Genomic DNA, 25,144 nt, shown 5'->3' with positions numbered 1-25,144 from the left:
GTGCTAATAAAGTTTCGAATAAAATATTATTAACAGTCAAATTTCTTATAGTGCAATATTCGTTGGCATGCCGTACCACCATGGCGTATGGTATGTATGAGATTAATTGGTGATAAACTGGGTACTACTGCTGTTGATAAAAGGTCAAATGCACTCAGTTTCTCACCAGTTGCATTGCTATTGTATTCTTGGCTGAAATTTTGCTCCGTAATATATTTATATGACATCCGGAAAAAGTTGCAAATAATATAGACGATATTGAATTCTGCTTAAAACTGACATCAAAAAATGGAGATGTAAGTTCAAATAAACAATTTCACTGTATTTCAAGTCAATTTTGATTTGAAGAAAATTTAAGGTATTAGCGATAATTAAATAAAACAAACACAAATCTTCGATAATGCTTCTCAACAATCATTGCAATGCACATTCGTTTCACTTGAAAATATGATTGTTGCCGATGTGTTAATGATAATATTTTGATTATTTCATCCAAATTATCCAAATTCTGCACATTACAAGTATTGAGCTGCTTATGTATGAAATAATCATTTCATTTACAACACAAATAAGCCCAAAGAAATTAGCAAAGATTCTTGATGCCTTATTATAATTTACATTGGAAAGTTGAAATACTAGTACACGTCCAATATCATCGTCAAATTGTGTTATTTTCAGTTGAAATTGTCTGGCACATTTTAGCATTTGTTGTATTAACTGTGGATCCACTATTTCGGATGATTCAAATGCACCAAAGATCATGTAAGATAAAGTCTTGAAAAATATCAATGAATTATTTAACAATGAAATTAAAAGGCTAACTCAGTGGCTTAAACAAAATGATATGATTACGGTAATTTTAGCATTTGCATATACAAAATATCATAAACAATTATAATAAACCACTTAATTGCACTAATTATTTACTTTGTTCTAATTAATTAGCAATTTATCCCGTATTTTTTTTTAATTGGGAGTAAAAGCATGAAATTTTTTTCTGTTTTGAAATTTCTTTAATCAAATTATTTTTTTGCTATATTTAATGGCCGTAAAATGAGAAACCTGTAAAACGGCTTTACGATTATAATTCAGAGAGATTTGATTCAATGTAATATTATCAGAGCTTAATAAATCACGAAAATATGGCGAAGATATGTACAACAAACTTTTATATGACAGAATATCGCCATCCAACGTTTTGAATGTGAAATCACTAATATGAAATCATTAGAAATTACGAAAAGTGCCCCTTATTTTTATTTGAAAATTAAAATGATTAGTTATTATTTCTAAAATGAAGTTGAGAAAAGTTGAAGTTTTCGAAAACAGTTGTTACATCAATCAAATGAATATTCAATTTTAGATTACTGAAGCTTAATTTGATGTTGTTCATGTTTTTAAAATACTAAAGCAAACATTTTAGTAACAGAATTCTGAATTTCGGGTTCTTCCATAATTCTACATTTCATTTCCAAAGCATCATTTATTATTAAAATTTGAATATTTCCATGACTTTACGTGATATCACTGATAAACTTATCTATTATCAGTTTACTTAAAACAATTTTATTTGAAATTATTATGCTTTTCTCTTACTCCTAACTTACGGTACAATGTGCTAATCATTTTCTTTTCTTTTTCAAATTAAGGAAGGTCTATTATTTCAATTACGAAATAATTATAATTAATTTATCTTTGTCCACTGATTGCAGAAGAAAAGCAAATTAAAAGTTATTACCCATAACTGCAAAATAATTTACAATAATTCCTGGAAGTTTTCGCTTATATATGAAATAAGTTTACGCAATATTTTCAATTTATCGGTGAACAAATTTTAATTTCATTCATATTGCAGTTTATCGATTTAATTTCTTACTTTACTGCTTTTTATTCATACGACCATTCATTTATTGAAAAAAAAGTTCTAAATCCATTTGTTATTAAACTTACGGCTCAATGTTTTGATGAATATCTTTAAGCTTTTTGCGAAAATCGCCGTCTCTGAGGAACGATTGTATTGGTAAAGCTTTATTCATTTGTATTTGAAAATCGCTAGCCGCAAAATTCATTTCAACCGTAAGCATTGCCCGGCCACCTTGCCATCGTGAATGAATACCGAAGGCTGGAACTATATCTACCGAATACTGGTTGGAAATATATTTTTTCCAAAAGAATTTAAATTTTGTAGTTTTAAAAAAAGTGTAAATTGATTCTCAACTTCAAATAACCTTCTGTCAGTGAAGCGAGTAATGGATTTCCCTCAAAAAGACGATAATTTCTGTTGGAAGAAAATGTTGAATGATGTGCATCCGGTAGTGATGTAATTTGTGGTGCTGTAACCTCTCTTAATTTCAATGTTAAATTTAAATCGTAAATCGTAAGTTAATTCAAAATTCATCTTTTTACTTGTTGGAATTTTCCGTCATTTTAAAGTTTCTTTTGATTTTTTTTCGAAATAATGAAATTAACTTACAGCATTCTTCACCTCTCATCAATTGTAACTTAAATACTATTGCGAATGGAGTCGGTTGAGTAAATACTTTGCAGTGATCAAGAAATAAGCGCCAGACTGTTTTCCTTTCAGGCCAGTGTGGTGACCCTATGAAGTTAATTGTCCTGAAAATGAAGAATGTACGATGAATTTAATTTCTACATTAACGTTAATTTCATTAATTAATATTTCCAATACGACTGAATGTACAGTGTGAATTAAAAATTGAAGCAGAATATTTTTCTGTGTGATCAAGTATTTGCATCAACTGTAATATTATTTTATTGATATTTGTAATATTTTAAAATTTATTTGAAACGAATTCAAATGAATGATAAAGTAATGCTAAACACAACCAACCATTCATAAGCAAATGCTTCATATGTCGTGTAAAAATGTGCTTGTTGAAAAAATGAGGCACCTGAAAAAGTATTCTTCATCAGATCTTCAAATAACCATATTTTTGTCAAAAAACAGTGTAACATATTTTTACCGAAGGAAATTTTTTTTAAACTCTGCAGTTATAGCTCAGAAAAGCAACCTGTAAATGTTGCATTGGTAATGATAAATCTTACCAGAATGTAGAAATGGCAAATGAAACTAAGTAATTTATTCTGCAGTGACAAACAGATTAAATAATTTGAAATAATTAAACAAATTAATTAACTAAAATGATTAATTAGCTAAAATAAACCAGCAGGTCGAACAATTGGTATAATCCAACGAAAAATATAGGTAATGTTTGAGAGTACATGCTGAGATATCGTTTTCCAACCATTATTCGGGACATCATTTAGAATCTCATGCAAAGATTTTATGCATCCGCTCATCTTCAAATCAAATAAACAAATAACCGAAATTATTTACATTCCGGAATTAAAGATCATCGATGCAATCGCAAATTCCTATTCCATGCAAGTTCTTCGACGGAAAAAATGCAAAATTCTTGCTCACAGACAGTTTGACTGATCTGTTTAAATGTTTCTAGCAATACTTTTCTGATTGAATGTTAATAGAAAAAACGAAGTATTGGAGAATTTCAACATTTAAATTCAACTGATATTTTTCAATGCTTATTCGATATGCTCTCTTATCATTTGCAGTGTTTAACTGATATTATGCAATACGAACGTTTGATTTTAACACTTAAATCTTGTTAATATCTGCCTTGAAAAACTCTATAAGCACTTTTTATCTATGCTTCAAATTAAAAGCTATCTGGCGAAATATCACTTTTTTTCGTGGTACTTTAGATGACCAACAAAGATACTATAACAATTACATAGCATAGTTATTTCAAAATGAACAGAAAAAGCAATACCATTAAATACAAAAATCATCGAAGCAGGTGTGATTAATTCATACTATTTAACAAACAATTCCAAATTAACATCATTTAATAGTAAGACTAAGTAAAATTCAGAAATTTGACTATCTGTTGAAAATAACCGGCAAAAATAATAAGTTTAGAAACTAAAAAAAAAAGTTGGGAGTCTTGAAATTTTAGGAATTATATAGGAGCAATAACATCTATCTTTTTTACACACAAGTAAGATTATAATGCTTAAGCATATAATATATTTCCTCCTTCCCAAGGAAAAGAAATAAAGTCATCGATGAAGCAAATCTGTGTGTGCTTCTAAAACGCACAAATTTCACACTGCATATTAGCCCACAACTAGTACGAAACATCCAACTGCTTAATTTCATTCTTTTTTTTTTCTTTTTTGGTAGCTAAGACAATATAGGTCTAATAATATTAACCAATCATAGTGATCTTCGAAAAATACTATTCCTTAAATTCTCTATTCTCACTCGAAATTTAAGCTCTGAAAATTTCATCTTCATTGCACCGTTTATAAAGTAACAAATTATTTTGATTAAAAAGCAGTGAAATCTGATTTCAATAACACAACATAAATTGAGGCTTCAATTCAAACTAAACCATATACGTCCCTAACTGATTTCAAAATTATCAGTTTCTATATCATTCAAAAGAATCCCTAATTTCTGCTCGGCTGTTGTGTAACTGATGTTGGCATTTTATGTAACTGATGTTGACTTTGATTTATTTTCCTTCGCAACTTTTTGTTATTTATGAATAAGGGCTTTACAAGTTTTGAATAACGAAATAAAAAGAAAGCTCACTTATTAAACACAAGTTGATAAAATTATATTTTTGCACAAGTTAAAAAAAGTCCGAAATAACGCACATTGCCGGTATTACAATGTTGAAATGAAATTTTTTCATTACTGAATAATCGAAGTAAAATAATAAATCCATTAATCAATGTCATCAAATAGTTGAATATCTAGGCTATTTCATCCGTTTTCTAACCGAACGAACAAAAAATCGATAAGATAATAAGTAAGAAATGAAGAAACGTCAAAATTATACCTTGAAGGACAGTAAGAATTCAAAGAAAAAAGATCTAGCAAGGACGGTGATGTGATTCATTGGCACGTTTCGTCTCTCTGATGTAATTCATCAGTAAAGTTCTTTCTTGAAGTATTTATTTCAAATCTAATACAATCCAATTCTCCATTTATGTCTTTCGAATTCAAAAAAAAGTGACAAGCGAAAGTAACGCTAACATATCGAACACATAAATATTCTGCATTCATACTAAATGATACTAACTATTCAATTTAATTAAATTAGAGTAATTGTCGATTTACTGTAGAGTAAAACATACAGGGAGTTTTTTTTGTTTTAGGAAGAAAACTGTATTACTGTTCCATAATTTTTTCAACCTGTTGAAATTTTTGACAACCCTAATTTTGATTTTTTCGAGGAATTTAGAAATTTCGATCTATAAATTTTTGTTTGGATTTAGAAATTTAAATGTGTAAATTTTTGTTGAATTCCGATGTATCTTTTTTTTTTTTTTTTTTTTTCTCTTGTATTTTGCGCTATTAATAATTATTAATAGTTTTTTTGCTGTAAAATATTTATCCATAAAGTAGTAATTATTTATAAGAACCACTAAGACATTGTCTTTTATGCAGTGATTATTTTTTTGTACGAATACCGTTTTTCATTGGAATTTCTTTTATTATTATTTTATTACTAGTATTTTGTTAAGAATTGTGTTGTTTATTAATTTTTCGACTTTACTGTCATCTGCGTTTCCTTTTGTCAGTGTCCTTTAATCTTCCTTAATTCTTAAGATTCCTCAATCCTATTTTATAATTATTGATTGCTTCCACTAATTGTATCAAGAATTTTTACAACTTTTTTTTTTGGCTTTTTTTTTAATTTTTTTTTTTTTTTTATTGTCAATATTTTTGTTAGCATTTATTGTTAACTGTTATTATTATTTATGATCAATATTATTGTTATTATTTTTAATTAATACTGTTATTTTTTATTCGTGATAAATATTACTTTTTTTATTTTCGATTATTATTTTTTTGACCACTATTATTTACTATTATTATTGTGTTTTGTCAATATTGTTCTTATTATTAATTGTCAATCATTGTTATCACTTCTGATCAATATTATTGTTATTTTTGATCAATCATATCGTTATTTTTATTTTTGATCAACATCTTTCCTTTTTTGATCAGCGTTGTTATTGTTTTTGGTCTTTATTTTTGATCAATATTATTATATTATTACTGATCAGCATTTTGTTATTTTTAATAATATTATAGTTTTCTCTTTTTGATAATATTGTTATTATTTTGATTAATCCTATTATTGACCAGCATTATTATTTTATAGTTTTGTTGTTATTCTTTTGGCGTCATTATTTTAATGAAATGACAATTTCTCTTGTTGTTTGTACAATTTATTATTTAACAGTAATTGTAATTAATTAATTTAATAGAAATTTAAAATCAGTTATTACTGTTGTTCTAGTCTCTATGTTTCGTTTTTTTGCAGATTTTATTTTAACGTTTTATGAATTAAAAACATTAATTTTCAACTTTATTGCCAGCTATGTTTAGCACTGTTTTATTTATCTCATAAATTGTTCCATTTTCTAGTGGATCATCTTTTAACAAACTTATAATTTTTTTTATTGGTTAAAATTTTATCTTATTGGAATAGGAAGGAATATTTTACATAATCAGTTTGTTTATTTTCTTTTCTTTCTAGTTACAGTAAATATGTAATATCATTTTTAATTTTTATGTGAATGCCTTAAATAGTTTAATTTCTCTTCCAAAATATGATTTATTTTCCATAAATATTTTTTGCAAGTTATATTAACCATCTTTTTATGAAAGAACATAGTCTACCTTTGTTAAGTAATCATATAAGTAATCATGTACCAGTAATCACTCTATACAGGTTATCATTTAAGTAATCGTTGATCTATTTTTGTGAATTTCTCCTCCCTTTATATGATGCTGTAAATTAATTTTGAAAGCATTGTTAATTGCGATATTTTTTTTTTTTTTTTTTTGTTATTTTCACTTTTTTTTACCTTTCAGCCTATTATTCTGCACGATCACCCGATAATTTAAGTTATTTGCCGCTTTTTTTAATTTACAGCATTTTTTTTTATGTTACTTATACAAATTGAACGCTTTTTCACGCTTGTTCCGCATTTGTGTTTCTTAAATTCATTTTAATTTTTACCTATTTATTTGTTTTTATTTAACGTTTGCTTATCATATTTTAATTAATTTTTGTATCCAAAATCTTTTACTCTTCTATCATTTCCTTGTTACTTTTTAATTATTCTTTTTTAAATCTTTTGATTTGCTCTTGCATGCTATTTCTCAACTAATTATTTATTTCTACTTGTTTTTCTGCTTAAATTTTGTCTGCTATTTCTTCATACGTTAAGTACTTATTTCCATCCGCATTATTTAGCATGCAATCCTTCATTAAATTATTTTCGTTTTTTTATTGTGTTTTTACCAATTAAAGGCCTGCATGCTATTTTTAATTATTTAATTTAGTGCTCTTACTTACCTAAGTTTTCATTAATTTTAATTAATTAACTGTTATTTCTATATGTTTTTATTCAGATGACTTTTGCAACTGACTTCAATCAACTTTGCATGCTATATTTCAATTAATAAGTTATTTATGTACGCTTCTATTGGTTAACTTTATTAACTAATTTCAATTTCTTTTCTATCCACTTAATTTCTGCATGCCGCATTTAATTATTTAACTTTTGTTTGTTTTTTTTTTTTATATATGGATGTAATTTTTAATTAATTGTTTCGTAATTTTTCTTTCTTTAATTAATTAATTTTCATTCTTGCATTTTTTATTTACCTGGACCTTGTATGCATGTTTTCTTTATTTAACTTTTGCATGCCATTTTTGACTAATAAATTAATATTCCGTATTTTTTAATCAGTTAAATTTCATCTTTGCTTTTTTTTTATTGACCGGAACCTTGCACGCTATTTTTCAACATGCTTTTGTTTATTTCTACATTTTTTTATTTGCCTGACTTTGCAAGCCACCTTTTTAACTAATGAATTTTTATTGTCGCATTTTTTATTCACCTGAACTTTTTTTAAATTAATTTCTATCTTTGCATGCTACTTTTTTAAATTAATTTTTATTTCTGCTTCATTTGTTTACTTAACTCCTTCACATTATTTGTTAGTTAATTGTTTATTTCTGCATGTTTTTGTTTACTTATTTTTGCATGCAATTTTTAATAAGCCTTATTTCTGCATTTTTTATTTACCTGCCATTTGCACGCTATTTTCCAATTAATTTTTATTCTTGTTTGCTTTGTTTACCTGATTTCTTCACGTTGTTTATTGGTTAATTATTTATTTTTGCTTACTTTTTTTTACTTAAATTTTGCATGCAATTTTTAACTAACAATTTTTATTTCCGAATTTTTTATTTATCTGAATTTTGCATACTAATTTTTAATTAATTAATTCCTTTTCTAATTTGTCTTGTTTTCTTAAGCATACGCATGCTATTTTCTAAATAATTATTTTAATTTATTTTTATTTACTTAACCTTCGTATCCTGTTTCAAATTAATTTTCTGTTTCTTATTTTTATTCACCTAACCCTAAATATATTACTTTTTGTTCACACTTGCTCTTAACTCAAACTCTGCATGCTATTTTTTAATTAATTTCACTGCATTAATCTTTGTTTCCTTATCTTTTTATTTACTTTACCTATGCATATTATTTTCTAATTAATTATTTTTACTATTATTTACTTAACTTTTTTGCGTGGCACTTTCCAACTGATCATTCATTTGTTTTTTATTTACTGACTTTGCATGCCAATTTGATTATTTTTATTTCTTATTTCTTTTCATCCATTTAATCTTCTCATGCTATTTTTTAATTCGTTTTATTTCTGTTTTTTAACTTGATCTTTGCATGCTTTTCTTTAAATTAATAAATTACTTCCGTGTGCTTCTCTTTAGTTGAAATTATTTTAGCCTGCCATTTTAATTAATTAATTTTTAATTTCTTTTTTTCTTTACTTGACCTTTGTATGCTACTTTCTAATCAATTTAATTTTTATATCCTTAGTTAATTTAATTTATATTTCCTTGATCTTTGCAAATGATTTCTCAGTTGATAAGTTTTTATTTTTATTTGTTTTTTTTTTCTTATATAGTTCTTGCATGATTTTTTTTTGCTGCTAGTCAAAATTTATTTTCCACAAAACAGTAATCGATTGATTTTATTTAATGATTTTGAATTCTCTTTTTTTTACACGACAATAATTTCTACTTAATAATACATTAATTACTAAATGTTTGATTTTTTTCATGTAACACTTTTTTGCTATTTTAGCTAATAAATTTCACGAAAATATGTACATCAAATACTAATGAAGCAATTAATAATAATTTAATCATTTTATGTTTGTTTTATTTTTTATTCCTAATCATCTTATGTTTAAAAACAATAATTTAATTTAGTCAATAATATTTTTTTACCCTAGAAGTAACGTTTACACAAAAAAATAAAGTAAAATGAAAATCAAGAAAATGCTGCTTGCGAGATTTAAAATATTTCTAATGGATATTTTCTTTAAAATTGAAGAATTTGAAAAAAAATCTTTTCGATGAGTCATACAAAATATAAATTTACATCAAATAATATAATTATTTATCAATATTAGAGAATGCTTAAGGGAATAAGCGAGAGAAAAATAAAGGAAAAAAAGAATATCTTTTTTTTAAAGCAATTTTTGAATTAAATTTTAAATTAAAAAAATCTTTAAGTAGAATAGCCTTCTCTCGCTCCCTCTCTCTCTCTCTTTCTTTTGTTATTATCTGAAATATTAGAAGTGTCACACTATCCATGCAGTTTATTATAACTATGATGCAGCAAAACAAACGATCAGTTGGTCATCATCCATAAAGTCTCTTCTGGAAAATGATTCTTTATTTACATTTACCAAACGGTCATTGCCAATATTATTATTTTTTTTTTTTTTTTACTTTAACTATTCCGCCGGTCATTTTATAAAAAGCTTCCGGCTTATTTAGCATCTTTTCTCCTTTGTAATCATTTCCTTTATCCCTTATAATGATTGCTATCAAATCTCTTAATGGCTCTTTTTTTTTCTTTCTTTCACCTTCTCTTTCCCATTCCGCTAATTGAAATTAGCAGTGTAATAAAGAGATTTAACAGAAATAAATTGAAACTAATATCACTCATATAGAAAAATACATACTTTGAATTTTAAATATTGTATGTTAAATATTAGTTTATATTAGGAATAGAATTCAAGTTAAATTTTTTTAAGAAAATAAAACAATAAGGAAGTTGAGAGTTTTATTTTGAAGAAAGAACTGAGCGAGAAGACGTATTTGTCTAAAATGGTTCAAATAATTTGAATTACTGATTTAAATAAAAATGAAAAAGTTACTGAATTGATTTAATTAGCTGGAATCATAATTGTGCTTCTTCAGTTTTTAACTTTTTTTTTTTTTGATATGATTAAAATAGATAATTCTATACAATTTGTTCAAATAATAAAGCAGAAAACATATTAAATACTAAGAAAAAAATTCACACTAAAAAATATTTTCATTTCATAACATTTAAAAATGTTTCTTGTTTCTATTAGAAACGGAATCAAATGTTTCCTTATTTGAAATTTGAAGTTCAGAAATTTAGTATTTTTACTTGAAATTTGGAGGTCTTTTAAAATTAAATTACATGAAATATATATTGAAATTCAAAAGTTAATAAATTTGGAATTTTGCATCGAAAATTTCTCCAGCGCTATACGATATTTAATTTCAACAAATTATTAGTTTAATCTATTTGCAACTATTATAGAAATAAATCAATTTTTTTTTTCTTTTAAATGATTACTATTGATGAGAAATCTAAAGTATTTTTTAGCTAACCGTTAAATTTTACGTTGATTTTAATAAAATTCAATTTTTCCATTAAAAAATTTTATGCCGAATTTTCTTCTGGAAAAAATAGTAAATAATTTCCAAGTTTTTTGATAGCAACAAAAAAAAAAAAAATACATTACAAAATTCAAATATTTGAAAAAAAAAATTTCTATCGCTCTATTAGATAAGCGGTATAAATCCGTAAATATTCCTATTTTTACTAACTTTTGAGCAATTTTAAACAAACAATTTTTTAAACCGTTTAGATAATAATTTCTTGTCCATAATTATTGTAAAAGTTCATATTAGATCATATATCACACCGATACCTTTTTTTTGCTATATCTATTAATTAAGTGAAAATTTCCGATATGAAATTTTACGAATTTTAACAAAGCTAACGAATAATATGAATTTGTTAAATTCTTTTTCTCATATCTCTGCAAAGTTTTCCCACCTGCTTTATGGGAAAATTTCTTGTTCCCTTTTTTCCATGAGCAAAAATAACGATGAGCAAAAACAAAGATAACAGTAAAAAGAGGGAAAATGAAAAGAATGGATCATATATGAATGAAAAGAAATAAAGAAATTCCAGTAATTAAATCCTATGTGAAAAGGAATCCGTATAATTTATTTAATCATTTTCATTTATTATAAAATTTATTTGACATAAGCTGCGAGTCATGTTAATGGAATATTCAATAATAATAGTTAATCATTAAATTAAAAACTAAGAATTCAAACTTTTATTATTTTAGAAATATTTTTTGCTATAACATGTCTTTTTATTCATTATTAATCATATGAAATATATAATTAATTTCATAATTTATAATTCGAAAGAAAAGAGAAAAAAATATACAAATAAACATGAATGATTATTTTTATACAATGTTAAAAAAGAAAAAACAATAAATTCCACTTAATTAGCATTAACTGAAATTTATTCATAAATTATTGCATATTATAGGTATTACTTTCGATTACAATTATTAATCAGTTATCATTTTTCAAATAAATAACAAAACGAACCATAATATGTCACAGAAATATCGTAATATCATTAATTCTGTATTTATATTATTCATTTGATACCATCTTAGTTTGTTACTATCTTTCATTATGATTAACTTAAATAGCTTAATTTTTTGTTTAACATAACTACTTTTCAGCGATTAACCATCGATTTTTTCATTTTAATTGTATCATTTTTTTTTGCAATTTCATTTCCAATTGCACTTTTTACTAATTCTATCATTTTTATTTTTTTCAATTTACTTTTGTATTAATGAGTACATTAGTAATTTCAAACTTATTAATTATACCATAACTTTTGTTGCCAATATTATATGTTACCAGTTGTGTAATTTAAATTTGTTTTAAATGAGTAATTTAATTTGAGAGAAAAGTTAAATTTATAGACACAGTAAAAATTCTTTTATTTTGTTAAGATAAAGAAAATAAAATGAAATTTATTAGAGCTAAAGAGAAAACAAATGTGACATATCATTAATTTTTCAAAAATTTTGACATGATTTTATCAAATTTAGTAATTTAATGCAATACGATTTTTCATTGATTGTTGAATAACTAATAATAAATAACATTTGTAGAAGTAAAAAGATTATCATTTTTTAAAGTATTAGCTTAATCTATTGCATTTTATAAGATCAATTAATAATCCTTTTTTTCTATTTATATTTCTTTTTTAAATTATTCGTTAGGTTTAACCGTAATATTAAGTGTTTCATTATTATTATTATTAGATGATACTAATATATTATTATTAGTAGTAGAATGATACGTTATATTGTCAAGTTCATTTTTATTACACGTTGTTTCCATGTTTTCTTCACTTTCTTCCGTTAATACCTCCAAAAATCCATTGGAACAATTTGTACGAGCTGTGACAATACATTGATTCAAATGATTTTGAAGCATTTCACAAACCTGGAAAAAAAAAAAAGAACAGTTCTTTTTTTAAATTAAATAGCAATATTTTCTCTTTTTTGTGTGTTTATATTAGAATCAAATTTTGGAACTAAATTTAACAAAATCATACATATCTCTTAGATGATTTATAATTTTATAATATAATTGCAAAGTAATAATTTGAATTATCAAATTTTGACAATTTGTTGATAATATTTAAAGTTAATAATGTTACAAGAAATTAAACTACTCCAATAAATTTAATAATTTCAAAACTTTATTATCCTTTCGTATAGAAATTTCAGTTCTTCAAAGATACACATACATATTTTGCCTATTCAAAAAAAAAAAAAAGAAAACTAAAAAAATTCTCTTATAAAGACTTAAGTTTTCAAAAAAACAAAGAAAATGATTTCTTATCTCTTCAATCTTTTTTCCTGTTCCTTTAATAAATTCTCAAACATTAAATAAAATGAGCTTACAAAGATTATTTCAAAAAAAAGGAAAATTAATTTTCAAAAAATCAAGAAGTAAAAGCAAGAAATGAAAGTATCTCTTAATGCTTCACTGAAAAAAAAAGAAACACTTCCATTATCTTTTCAAACTAATTTATTGATTGTTGTGGTCTTTAGATTTTATAAGTACAAATTCTGGATCTACCTAAATCTTTTTACATTTGTTAAAAAATTAAATTAACTTGAATTATGTTAAGCCATAACAGATTTAAGTGAATTCTGAAATTAAAAAAAAAGCATTATCTTCTAAATGTTCCAAAGATTAAAATTTAGTAATTTAATAGTGAAATTTGATTCATTATATTATATCTTCTTTAATTACCATGTGAGAAATTTAAAAGCTACTAAAATATTCTTCAAATTTGAAATGTTTGTGATTAAATGATTTTATCATTTCATTGTAGGGGGAATTTAAAAATTAAATGAAATATTGGTTGAATTTGAAATATGTCTAATTAAATGATTACATTATTTCGTTTTTAATTAATTAACAGATGCGTCACCATGTGCAGTATTTTTCTCATTCCAAATTTGTATCAAAATTGAATTATCAAGTCTATAAACTTTAAACTTTAATTTGAGATAAATTTTCAGCAAAATTATTAACAAATAGAAAACAATAAGAAGTTCAATTCTAAATCTTTTACTACGAATAAAAACAAAAGGAAAAAAATTTGATAAATAATGTAAAAAATAAAGTTATCGTAACTAATATCATGTAATCAATTAATTAATTTAAACATATTTAAATCAATTAATTTAAATATATCTCACTTTTAAATGTTCTCCTTCTTTCTTATCATTAAATAATTTATTGGAAAGAAATTACATTTAGTTTAATTAACACATTTATAATTTAACATTGATTGTTTGCTCATTTCTTATTATTTTTTTTTTTCATCAAGAAGTCTGCATAGTTTCCTTTCCTTTTATGTTAGGAACAAATGTAAAAAAGATCGGATCAGGTATTTTTTATTTTTTTTTTCAAATTAGATGAAAAAAAGACACGAACAGACGATAAATTTTGAAGTAATACAATTTGGAGAATAGTAGTTTATCATTCCTAAATTCATCAATTTATTCTTGAAAAAATGAAAAAATATGAATGGTAGAAAATTGTTTTTTATAATTTTTTTCTTGAAAGGTATGAAATAAAATTTCATGCATAACTAAAGTTTAAAATTTCTCATGAAATCTTTTTAATTTGTATTTTTTTTTTTTTTTGGGAGGGGGAAAAGAAAGCACGAAGTAATTTTTGCTGATTCAGCACTTCATTTATTAATTTTCCTTTTTAGACTTTTTTTTTTTTTTTGTTCTTGTTTACAATTTCGATAGTTGTTTATTAATTACAATATTAAAGAATGAAAGAGGGAGAAGTGAGAAAGACGCAAAGCGCGACGAAAAAAGGGGAAAAAATGATATTTGAAATGAATTTACAAAATTGAAAAGAATTATCGATGAAATGTGATTGATAAAAAAAGCAACTATCGTAATTTTAATTGAAGTGCATTCAGATGGAATGGCACTCTAAAATAATTTTCCAATAAAAATTATTACAATTTATTAAGTGAATTTGATGATTTTAATTGGAAAAGAATTGCCTAATGGAAAAACAGAAAATATTTGCTGATATAAATTTAATGTCAAATTAGAATTTTGAAAATTTAAATGTTATTTTAATGCTAGCAAAAAGTAAGCTCATTTTGCCAAAGTAGAATAATATAAAATGAAAATTTTTATCATATCACATTTTAGATCATTAAATGATTTAGATGGTAAATAATATTTGGACTAGTGAAATTTTTTTAAAATAAATAGGACTGGTAAATTTTTAAAATTTTAATTTAACAATTGAAAAAGGAGAGAACCGGCTTGTTGATTTTAATTAAATTTGTTTAAAGTCCTTTTAAACATATAAGAGTTTTAAAGGTATAGAAAAGGAGACTAAAAGTTTCTTGTTGCATATCTTTTTGACCGTTTAAGAAAATAATTTTTTTTTTTTTTTAAATTAATACTTTTCGTTGAATTTTTTTTGTCATCTGACATTTTGATGATTAAAGAAATTTTTGTATATTTTATGCATGCAAAAGAAAGATAAATTATGTTTTTCCAAATTGTTTATGTTTTTTCTTTTTTTTTCTCTATTAAATTTCATCGAAAATTAAAAAAAGTTTTCTTAGAAGACTTTTAAAAAAATTCTTTTTTTTGCTTCTTCTACAACTTATGCATTTCAAGTTTTTGATAATAAATTGTCAGAGAAAAAAGAAAGGATGAATAAGATTAAGAAAATAAGAGAAATGTTATTAATGAAATGAAATCAATCGTAGAAGAACGATTGGAATTAAATATTTATTAGTTTATGTGAAAATTTTAATTCTGTGAATTTAAATTGATTTAATATGTTACTTTTTTCAGCATTTATAAGTTTAAATTAAGCTAAAATTTTAAGAAAAAAAATTGTGCATATTTTTTTTAACTCTATGCATTGTTGCAAGCATAGATTTTGCAAATGCAATTTACGAATCTTTTTCGTGACAAATTATTTTAAAAGGAAAAAAACGTTTCTTCTAATCCGATAATAAAATAAAATAAATGTTAGCTTAAAAAAAAGTCATTTCGAAGGCTTTATTTATCTATTAAATTTCAAATTAAGTCTTGTAAACGACGAAAGAGCAAAATTACTCCGATTATATGGCTGAAGACTTTGAGCACCACTGAATGATATTAATTGCAACATTATTTGAATTTTTCGTTTTTTTTAATTGACCAAAAGGGAAGGAAAAAAAATTCTTCAAAAATACTATGTGATGTTTTCTAGTGAACAAAATCTGGTAAAATGGCTATGAAAAGCTATTTAAAATTATATTGATTTGCTTAGTTTGCTTTATGTATAAATCAGTAGTTGAAGGATAAATTTGAAAATTAGTTTATCAAAAAAAGATATATACAAAAATATCACTTATATATTCTTGCCACCAACAATTTTTATAATTTACATCCAAATTTTCAAAAAATTAAAACAGAATAAAATAAGTTTTGTTTTTTTTTTATTTAAAAATAAAATTCATTTCTGGTAAATAAACTTTTTTTTTGCAAAAAAAATGAAATTAACAAACATTCCACTTCATTAAGGCTTATGAAGAAAAATTTGTGATAGTATAATAAAATTCATTCATTTTAACTTTTTCGTAAGCAGTCATTAGCAATGATTATAACATTTAAATTTTTATGAGGCGACTCTTCTTCTACTTCTTTTCCTTTGCCTTTTTTCTTTCTTTTTTCGTTTTTCAAGCTATCAGTTAAAAAAAAAATTTCGAAAAATTTGAAATTTTTGTCAAATTAAATTTTATATGAAAAAGATTGATTTCTTTTTTTATATCCCTCGTAAAAGAAGGACACAAATTTTGGATGAAAGAAGGAAAAGGATAGCAATGAAATGAATGAGTGAATGCATTTAGCACAGTTTGCTTGTAGTTTTATTTTATAAGGTACGATAGAAAGGTGAAGAAAAGAAAGGTCAGATGGTATCCGATTAAAAAGCCCAATAAATCATTCATCAAAATGCTACAAGGACGAAAAGAAAAGAAAAAAAAAGATTAGTCGTTAGCGTATTTATAACATCAATCGATTGTTAAAATCTATCAACTGATCGATTAATTGATGATTTCTATTAAATAAATAATGATATGTGTATATTTTTTGGTATTAATATCATATATCAAAAATGATTAGTTTGATATTAATTACAAAATAGTAATAATTAATCTAACGTAACATTAATTTATAGTTAATGAAATAATTATTTAACTATGATTAATTACTGGTTAACTATGATAATTATAGTATCAGTGAAGAAAAATGAGAAAAAGAAACAAAGAGTTGTTTTATCGGTAAAAATTAGAAATCGAAAGAAAAAAAAAAACAAGAAAAAGCGAAATACATTATAATTAATTAATTTGAAGACATTATAAGATAAAAACTATTTTATTCACTGTTTTTTTCTCGAATTGAGAATTTAATGAATGCAATATATTCAAAATGATCTAATTAATAATATTTTTGTTTATTAATTTTCAAATTTCGATTTCATCTTTTAATATGCTTTAGAGTATTTGCTAGAGAAATCGATTTTGAGAGCAAATGAAATCATTATAGAATGGCATAAAATCGTTTTGGAATAAGGTGGAGTTATTTTTTTTTCTTCGTTTAACTATCCGTAAGTAATGAAATTATATTGATTTTATTTAAATGAAAAATGGTAAAATTTGAAAAGAAAATAATTATTCATTTGTTTTCTTTTTTTTTTGTTAATTAAAGCTTAGTTAATTATTTATAAGCTGTACTAACCAAAATTAATTTTAATTAAATTTTTATGAAACTTTCATTTTTCATTCTATCATTTTTGCAATATTAACTGCTAAACAACTGTTTATCTTATTGATTAAAAATTTTGCTATTTAAAAAAAAAGTTGTAACAATTTTTTGTTTGAAATTTATTTACACTAATATTTGTCATCCTCTAACAATTTAAAATTTTAATATTATAATCTGTCATAACTTCTAGCAATAATAAATGATCGGTCAGATGAAACATGTGGTTGATATTCTGAATGCAAACTTGATAAGTCAAATCGAAATTGATAGATTAGCTCTTATGCCATTAGAAAAGTGCTCCTGGACTTCATTTCGTAATCAAAACAACATTATTGATATATATATATATATATATATATATCAATAATGTTGTACTAATTCAAAGATTAGTAGTAAATGATAACTATGGATTATAAAGTGGACAATATATGACATTAATATTTGTAAAAAATTACAAAATTGAAAGAAAAAGCGTTTTCTTAATGGCACTAAAATGTTATTCATATATTGCAAAATTATTCATAGGAATATGATTAAAATTTAAAAAATCTTATGCTTAAAAATTCAAAAATCATACAAAACTAAATGATATGCAAATTTTGTCGGATTTATTGGGGAATAAAAAAATAGCTAAACTAATTTCATTTCACATGATGGAGTTTAGAATGAAAAGATTTAAGAGAAATTTGAATTACTATTCGATGTATCATGTCAGATAGAAATTTTCATTTTTTGTTTAATTAGTTAATTGATATTATAAGTAAATGAAATACAATGAAAATTTTGAAAAGCAAAAATGGAGAGGTAAATGGGAATTTTTATTGATTTTCAATAAGTCAAATAAAAAGTAAGGTGTGAATTAAACATCAATAAAATTTTCATATCTTAAATGGAATTAAAACGAAATAATCTTCTTAGCCTAAATGAGCTTAGCATTTGGCTTATATGCATAAATTGCCTGTTAAATGTAATTTAGTTGAAAATGACAGATAATAAGAATGATATATTGCAAAATTATCAATGAATCATATCTGGTACTAATTATTTAGTCAATTAGTTAGTTATGTGTGTATTTTCAAACAAAATCTATTTTATAACTAAATCATTCATTTATAGATTTGTTAAATTTTTAATGAAAAAAAAAAAAAAAAATATTAAACTAGAAAAAGAGAACAAGTCGCATTTTTATCAATTCATTTATTCTCAAACAAATGAATAGAAATGGGCAATACAGTCAATTTTGTAATTAATTTAAACTTATTAATAATTTAATTTTTATTTCTTTTTTTTTCTATTTCCATCAGTTTTTTTTACTTAATTAAATGCTTTATTTTTGATCATATGCAAGAAATTTTTAAAGATTTTTTAAAATAATTAATTTAAAAAAGGAGGGAGAGAGGGATGGAAAAACGAAAAGAAAAAAACCTTAAGAGAATCATGAAGCATTGCATCGTATACTGTCGCATCAAAAAGACAATTATCAAGCGAACGTGCAACAAAATTACTGGTATCAATGATGGCATGTTTTGGAATTGAACGTGCAACACGTGGTTGTGTATCAGCTAACGTTTCCAGTGCTTCCATAAGATATTCCGGATCGGAATGATTCATTGCACCAACTGAATATGCCTTTTTTGGCATTGATAATACCGGAAATACAGGACTTTTTTCAAGTATACTTCGACTTTCACTTCGTGATCGAACATTTGATAAAATATCCGATTGTGATGACAATAAATCATCAATTTTTATATGATGATCTTCATGAAAATTTTTAGAATATCGTTTATGATCTGTAAATGTAAAATCGGTTTTTGTTGGTTCATATTGCGGTTGTTGTTGTTGCTTTTGTTGTTGTTGAAATGATAATTTCGGTAGCTGAAATTCACTGATCAAACTTGTGCTTGCTGATTCAAATGAAGGTACCATTGACATTTCCGAATTTTCCAAATTATTATGACCATTGGTATGTTTGACATTTGTATTGTTATTAGTTTTTCCGTTTGCTAAAAATCGTACGGTTGAAGTGACCTTCTTATTATCATCCAGTGATTCCATAACACTTCTATTTATTCGTTTTTTTCTCGAGAATAATGACAAAAATATGGAAGAATTTTTCGTAGAAGGAATGTCATCCGGTGACATAATTTTTTTTCATCAAAAAAATTGAGGGATGTTTCGATGTTAAACAGCGATATCTCGTCCCGTATAATTAATATAATACTGGTACGAAATAAAAATTCAGAAATCTGAAAATAAAAATTCAGAGAAAATGTATGAACATGATTAAATAATAGTAAAATTGATCATTTCACTGAAATTCACCAGGAATAGATAATAATTTCTCATATGGAAAAGATAATGGAGCAATCCGGAAAATAATGAAATACTCAAACATATTCATTTCATATGTTAAATTAAATACAACTTAGTGGAAACAAGAAATGAACAGTAATTGGTAACAAAAAAAGAATATAATGAAAAAATATTTAATGAAGAATTTTTCAAAAATTAAGCAAATGAATATTATTTATTGCCAATATTTTTAGCAGTCAAAAAGAATCGTTGCAAAATTAATGAAAATTTTTCTTCCAAAATTTGTTAATAGTTCGTAAATTCATTTCAAATAAATACATTTTAAATAAAGGAATTTTTCCCAAGTTGAAATCAATTAAAATTATTGGAATGTAATTCAAAACTGTAAGTTCACATATCACAGCTGGAACTAACGCGAAATATTCAAATAGGAAATATCTATCTAAGAAAGGTTCACAAATATGAACCATTAAAATATTTCATTGGAAATATAATAAGCAAATAAATATCAAAACAAAAAATATCAAAGTTAAAAAAAAGGAATCAAAATGCACGATCAAATAATATTTGAACTAAAATCAAAAGAAAAGAATTGAAATAAATTATTTTAGTCTTATTAGGTGCTATGGACTAGTTGAGAAAAGCCAAATGATCCGTCTAAATTTCATTTATGATATGGCAGGTATAACGTAAGCCATTTCCTTCTATCAATGATATTAAGAGCATATAATCGTAATAAAAAAGACGAAAGAGAGAATTCATATTGTGAATAAATTCGGCATCAATCAGGCTTGAGCGGATTAATCGGATATTTGATTGAAATATCAATAATAATTGGGTGTTTGTGTAATAGTATTGAAAGGGTTATAAATAATAGACTTTCCAAAAAAAAAAAAAAAATTGTAAACTTAAATATTGGAAATGAATTGGGATTGGAAGTGCAAAAATTGGCATTGAATTTTTTGAAATTGAAGTTGAATTAAAACTATAAAATATCAATTGATTTCATTACTACTTAGCTTAAATTTGAATGTTAGATATGTCATAATGCCACTTATTTCAGTTCATTTTTTCCTCAGATTTAAATATTCGCTTCGCTGCAACTGTTGCATTTAAGAAATAAAATGGCATCTAAGAATTCTACTCTGGACAGATCTTATCGACAGATTTGATGAGGAGGCCGAAAATGAGGCGAAGGAGGACGAAGGAACCATTTACAATCATCATTACCATTATTATTATTTCTTCAATCATCATCACCATCACTGCTACCACCATTATTATTATTTATTACTTATTATTATTACTAATTATTATTTATTAAATATTATTACCATCATTACCGCTAACAACACCGTTGCTGTCATAATTTTATCACAGTCAGACACTATTATCATCACTAGGATTGTCATTAAAATTGTCATTATCATCGTTATCATTATCCATCATCATCATTATTAATATCACTATCATCATCGCCACTTATTTATCTATCGCATTGCAGTTAAGGGAAATGGAAATTGAGGAAAAGGGATAAGTGCCAAAAGCTAACTGCAGTATTCCCTCCCTATTCTGAAAATTTGAAGTATACGTACGTGTGTGTGTATGTATGTATGTGTGTATGTATGTATGTGTGTATGTATGTATGTGTGTATGTATGTATGTGTGTATGTATGTATGTATGTGTGTATGTCTGCATGTGTATGTGTATGTGAGAGAAATGTATGTGTGGACATATGTATTTAGGGTGTGAATGTAATTAATCATTGGTAAGTAAAGATGGGTAAAAGAGAGGGACAGCGAAATCAACTTTACCCTATCAGATTACTTTTCTGTGAACTTTGCTCTGTCATACCTTTTGTCTATGTTTGTCCATCATTTCTGATCGTTTTTTCTTTTTCTTTGTAGCAAAAAAATAAAATAAAATAAAATAAAATTTCAAAAGATTTATATTTTTCTATTAAAATAAAAAAGATTAGGGAAATATTTATCAAAATTATTATCATCTAAATAAAAAAAAAAAAAAAAAAAAAGAAAGAGAAGAGAAATAAATGAAATATTGTTTGTTGTATGCAAATATTTGTATTTGAAATGAACGATGGTCAAATTTTACGAACAATCAAAAAGACAAGCATGAAAAGGGGATTAGCCTGGGAGAGATTATTTCATTTCATAATTTTTTGGAACATTTGAGATTAATCAATTCGAATATATCACAATGTTGTAAAATATGTTCTTTTTTTTTTTTTGTATTTCCTTCCCAAATAAATGAATGATGAATGTATGAAATATGTGAATGATAAGGATCTGAAAATTTCACAAAAAAGAAAAAAACTATCTTGGAAAAAGAAGAAAGAAAGGAAGAAAATAATTTCTTCTTTTCTCTTTCTCATCTTTTTTTTCTTCTGTTCTTTATCAAATTTTGTCGTTTCATAATTTTTTGTAAAAAATCTATTTCGGTTTTAATTTGCAATAATTATTGTACTTCTCAGCTAAATAATTTCTCTCATTCATTCATCATTTCAATTTAATATAATAACTACCGTAAAAATTATAGATATTCAGTATTTCGACTACAAATATTTTAATTCGAGTGCTTTTATCTCATACTATAATAAATATAAATGCAGTAGAAATTAAAGAGAATGGTTTCATTTAGGTTAGGATAATTTGCTAATAAAGTAAATAACAGATTAGGATAGTTTATCAGTGAAGTAAGTAAAGTCAGATTATAATGAATCATCAGTAAAGTAATAAGACAAAGTAAGTATAATTATTGGCTGATTTTTTCTTTTTATCCTAATTTTATAATAAATAATGATCCTTTAATAATAATAACTTATTCTATTCTACAACATAAAATGATTCTTCGATAAAGTAAGCAATAAAATGTAAATCAACAGAAATAAGTGAAATTACTTAGTTAAAATGTTTACTAATACATGAGTAAATCATAAGATGAACAAATATAGTGACAAAATTAGGAATTATTTACAAATTGTCATCAAATTAGAAAATTCATAGCTGATGAAATGTTTGTCCTTTTGTCGCTGTTATTCGATTTCACTAATCTTTTCGATTAGTACTTCGTTACCTTATTTTCTCTTCTATCACTTTTTCTTCAATGAAACATATTAAATTTAACATTGATTTTATATCATATTTATATTGAAAATTTTTTATAAAACATTTTGAAAAAAAAAACATTTTGATAAATGACAGTGATAAGCATTCGCTTATGATTTATAAAAAAAATACAAAAATAAAAAATGAGGAAATTTTCAAAAGTACAAATTAACTTAAGGATACCAATGTATCAATAAATTCATAGAAAAAAAAAACAAGATGAGAAAAAAGAAGAAAGAAAAAAAATTGAATTAATTTTGAAACTAAAAGAAAAAGTTTCAAAGGAGAAACATTAGAAGAAAACGAAAACAAAAAAAAAAAGAAAAAAAGGAAGATGAAGAAGAATAATAAAGAAAAAAAATGAATTCGTAGCAATATGAACCGGTTTTTCATGGCACGGAAAAGGCATGTTTATTCTGGAATTGGGAAGAAATCAGGAAAATATGGAAATGTTGAAACGATGTTTGGAATTGATAAAAGAAATGAATCAATTAGTTCTGAATATTTTCTTGATCGTAAAAGAAAGGTGGAAATTCTTAATTGTATCATTATGCATCATATATATATAATGATCTTAAAGATATAAATATTTCTATGCAGATTAAATTATAAATACGAATTAATTTTCGTTATTAAGAATTAGTATGGTTTTTCTTTTAAAGAAAAAAAAAAAACAATCATGTCAAGTGTCTGTTAATTTCTATTTTTTTTATTTGAAAATATTTTTAATCTATGTTTTTCATTAACTTAAATTAGATGTATTATTATGAATAACAAAAAAAGGAAAAAAGAAAAGGAAGAAAAGAAAAAATATTCCATTTATTTTAACAAATTTATTGATATATAGATTAATTTAAATAACTTTAAAAAAACTATGTTTTCATTCTTTTCTTTTAAATTAGTATCATTTTTTAAACATTATTTTATTCATCATTCATTACTATTTTTTATTTTTATATTGTTTAAAAAGATTTTTTATCAACTCAAATTTTTTAATAAAATTTAAAAATCAGTTTAATTATTAGAAATATATATTTGGCGATGACTGAAAATTTCATATACATCTTTCAGAATGTATGAAAAATCGGAAATTATAAAGAAAGAAGAGGGAAAGGTACACCGGTTGAATTGAACTATGAAATGATCTAAACCGTAAAGGACAGAGCAATGAGCATTTCTTCTTTCTCTCTCCCCTTCTCTCTCTCTTTCCATCATTATCCCTTCTTTTTCTCCATCTCTCTCCTTCGTTGTCTCCCTCCCTTTCCCCCTCTATGCCTGACAAACATTTTACACTTCAATAAATAATTTCATGAATTAAATGAATATTCCTAGCAATTGAAACGAATTTTCCAAGTGAATATCCTTTATAAATTCTGTTAAATGTTGAAAATAAATCCATTAAATTAAGAAATTTTGAAAGTATTTGTATCAAATAATATTTTGAAGAAATAAATATGCTAAAAATTTCTAATTTGTAAGTTTTTAGAAAGTTCAAATAATTCTTCTGTAAGATTTGTAATATTGTAAAATTTCATATATTATTCCTGAAAAGCAATGAAATATTTAAAAAATTGAAACGAAAATGATGAAATAAATATTTTAAATAATAAGTAATTTCTGCAAATATATTAAAAAGAAATGCATTAAAAAATTTTCAAAAATGGCAAACATAATAACTGACAAAACTGATGAAAATTGATTAATAATTACTGAATGAGAAATAAGGCGAAATAAACACTGATAAAGTAATGAATGATGTTTGAAAAAAGAATGAAAAAATATGAAAACCGATAAAATTAGTGATAACTAAATAGTGATCAAACGAGAAACCAATGAAACATGAAACCTGATACAGCTGATAATCGATAAATGATGATCAAATGAGAATTAGAAAAGCATTGATAATTGATAGAGTTAGTTTCATTCAATGAATAAATAACGAGTAGAATATGAGTTAAATATTTGTAAAAAGTGACAGAGAAAAAAGAAGAAACAATGAAATGAAATACGAGCCAAAAGATATGATAAATAAAATTAATAACTGATAAATATACAAGATTTTATACATTT

At 24.2% G+C, this 25,144-nt stretch overlaps 2 protein-coding genes across 2 annotated transcripts; both read right to left on the bottom strand.

Moving 5' to 3' along the window:
• Nucleotides 1–29: 29 nt before the first annotated feature.
• Nucleotides 30–3,321, bottom strand: Bm8271 (Uncharacterized protein; the record flags this gene model as incomplete). Its single annotated transcript, XM_043074726.1, has 9 exons — nt 30–192; nt 387–508; nt 619–774; nt 1,063–1,213; nt 1,951–2,122; nt 2,229–2,333; nt 2,474–2,616; nt 2,852–2,912; nt 3,186–3,321. 9 exons carry the CDS (start codon nt 3,319–3,321, stop codon nt 30–32), a joined length of 1,209 nt encoding a protein of 402 aa, XP_042930660.1.
• Nucleotides 3,322–12,524: 9,203 nt separating this feature from the next.
• On the bottom strand, nt 12,525–19,690 carry Bm3087 (Uncharacterized protein; the record flags this gene model as incomplete). Its single annotated transcript, XM_043074725.1, has 2 exons — nt 12,525–12,761; nt 19,058–19,690. The coding sequence occupies 2 exons, from the start codon at nt 19,688–19,690 to the stop codon at nt 12,525–12,527; spliced, it is 870 nt and encodes a 289-aa protein (XP_042930659.1).
• Between the last annotated feature and the right edge of the window lie 5,454 nt (nt 19,691–25,144).

The sequence above is a fragment of the Brugia malayi genome (genome assembly GCF_000002995.4).
Source record: "Brugia malayi strain FR3 genome assembly, contig: Bm_v4_ChrX_scaffold_001, whole genome shotgun sequence".
NCBI classification, from domain to species: Eukaryota; Metazoa; Nematoda; class Chromadorea; order Rhabditida; family Onchocercidae; genus Brugia; species Brugia malayi.
The sequence above is the reverse complement of the archived record's forward strand: the minus strand, read 5'-3'. Positions and strand labels throughout refer to the sequence as shown.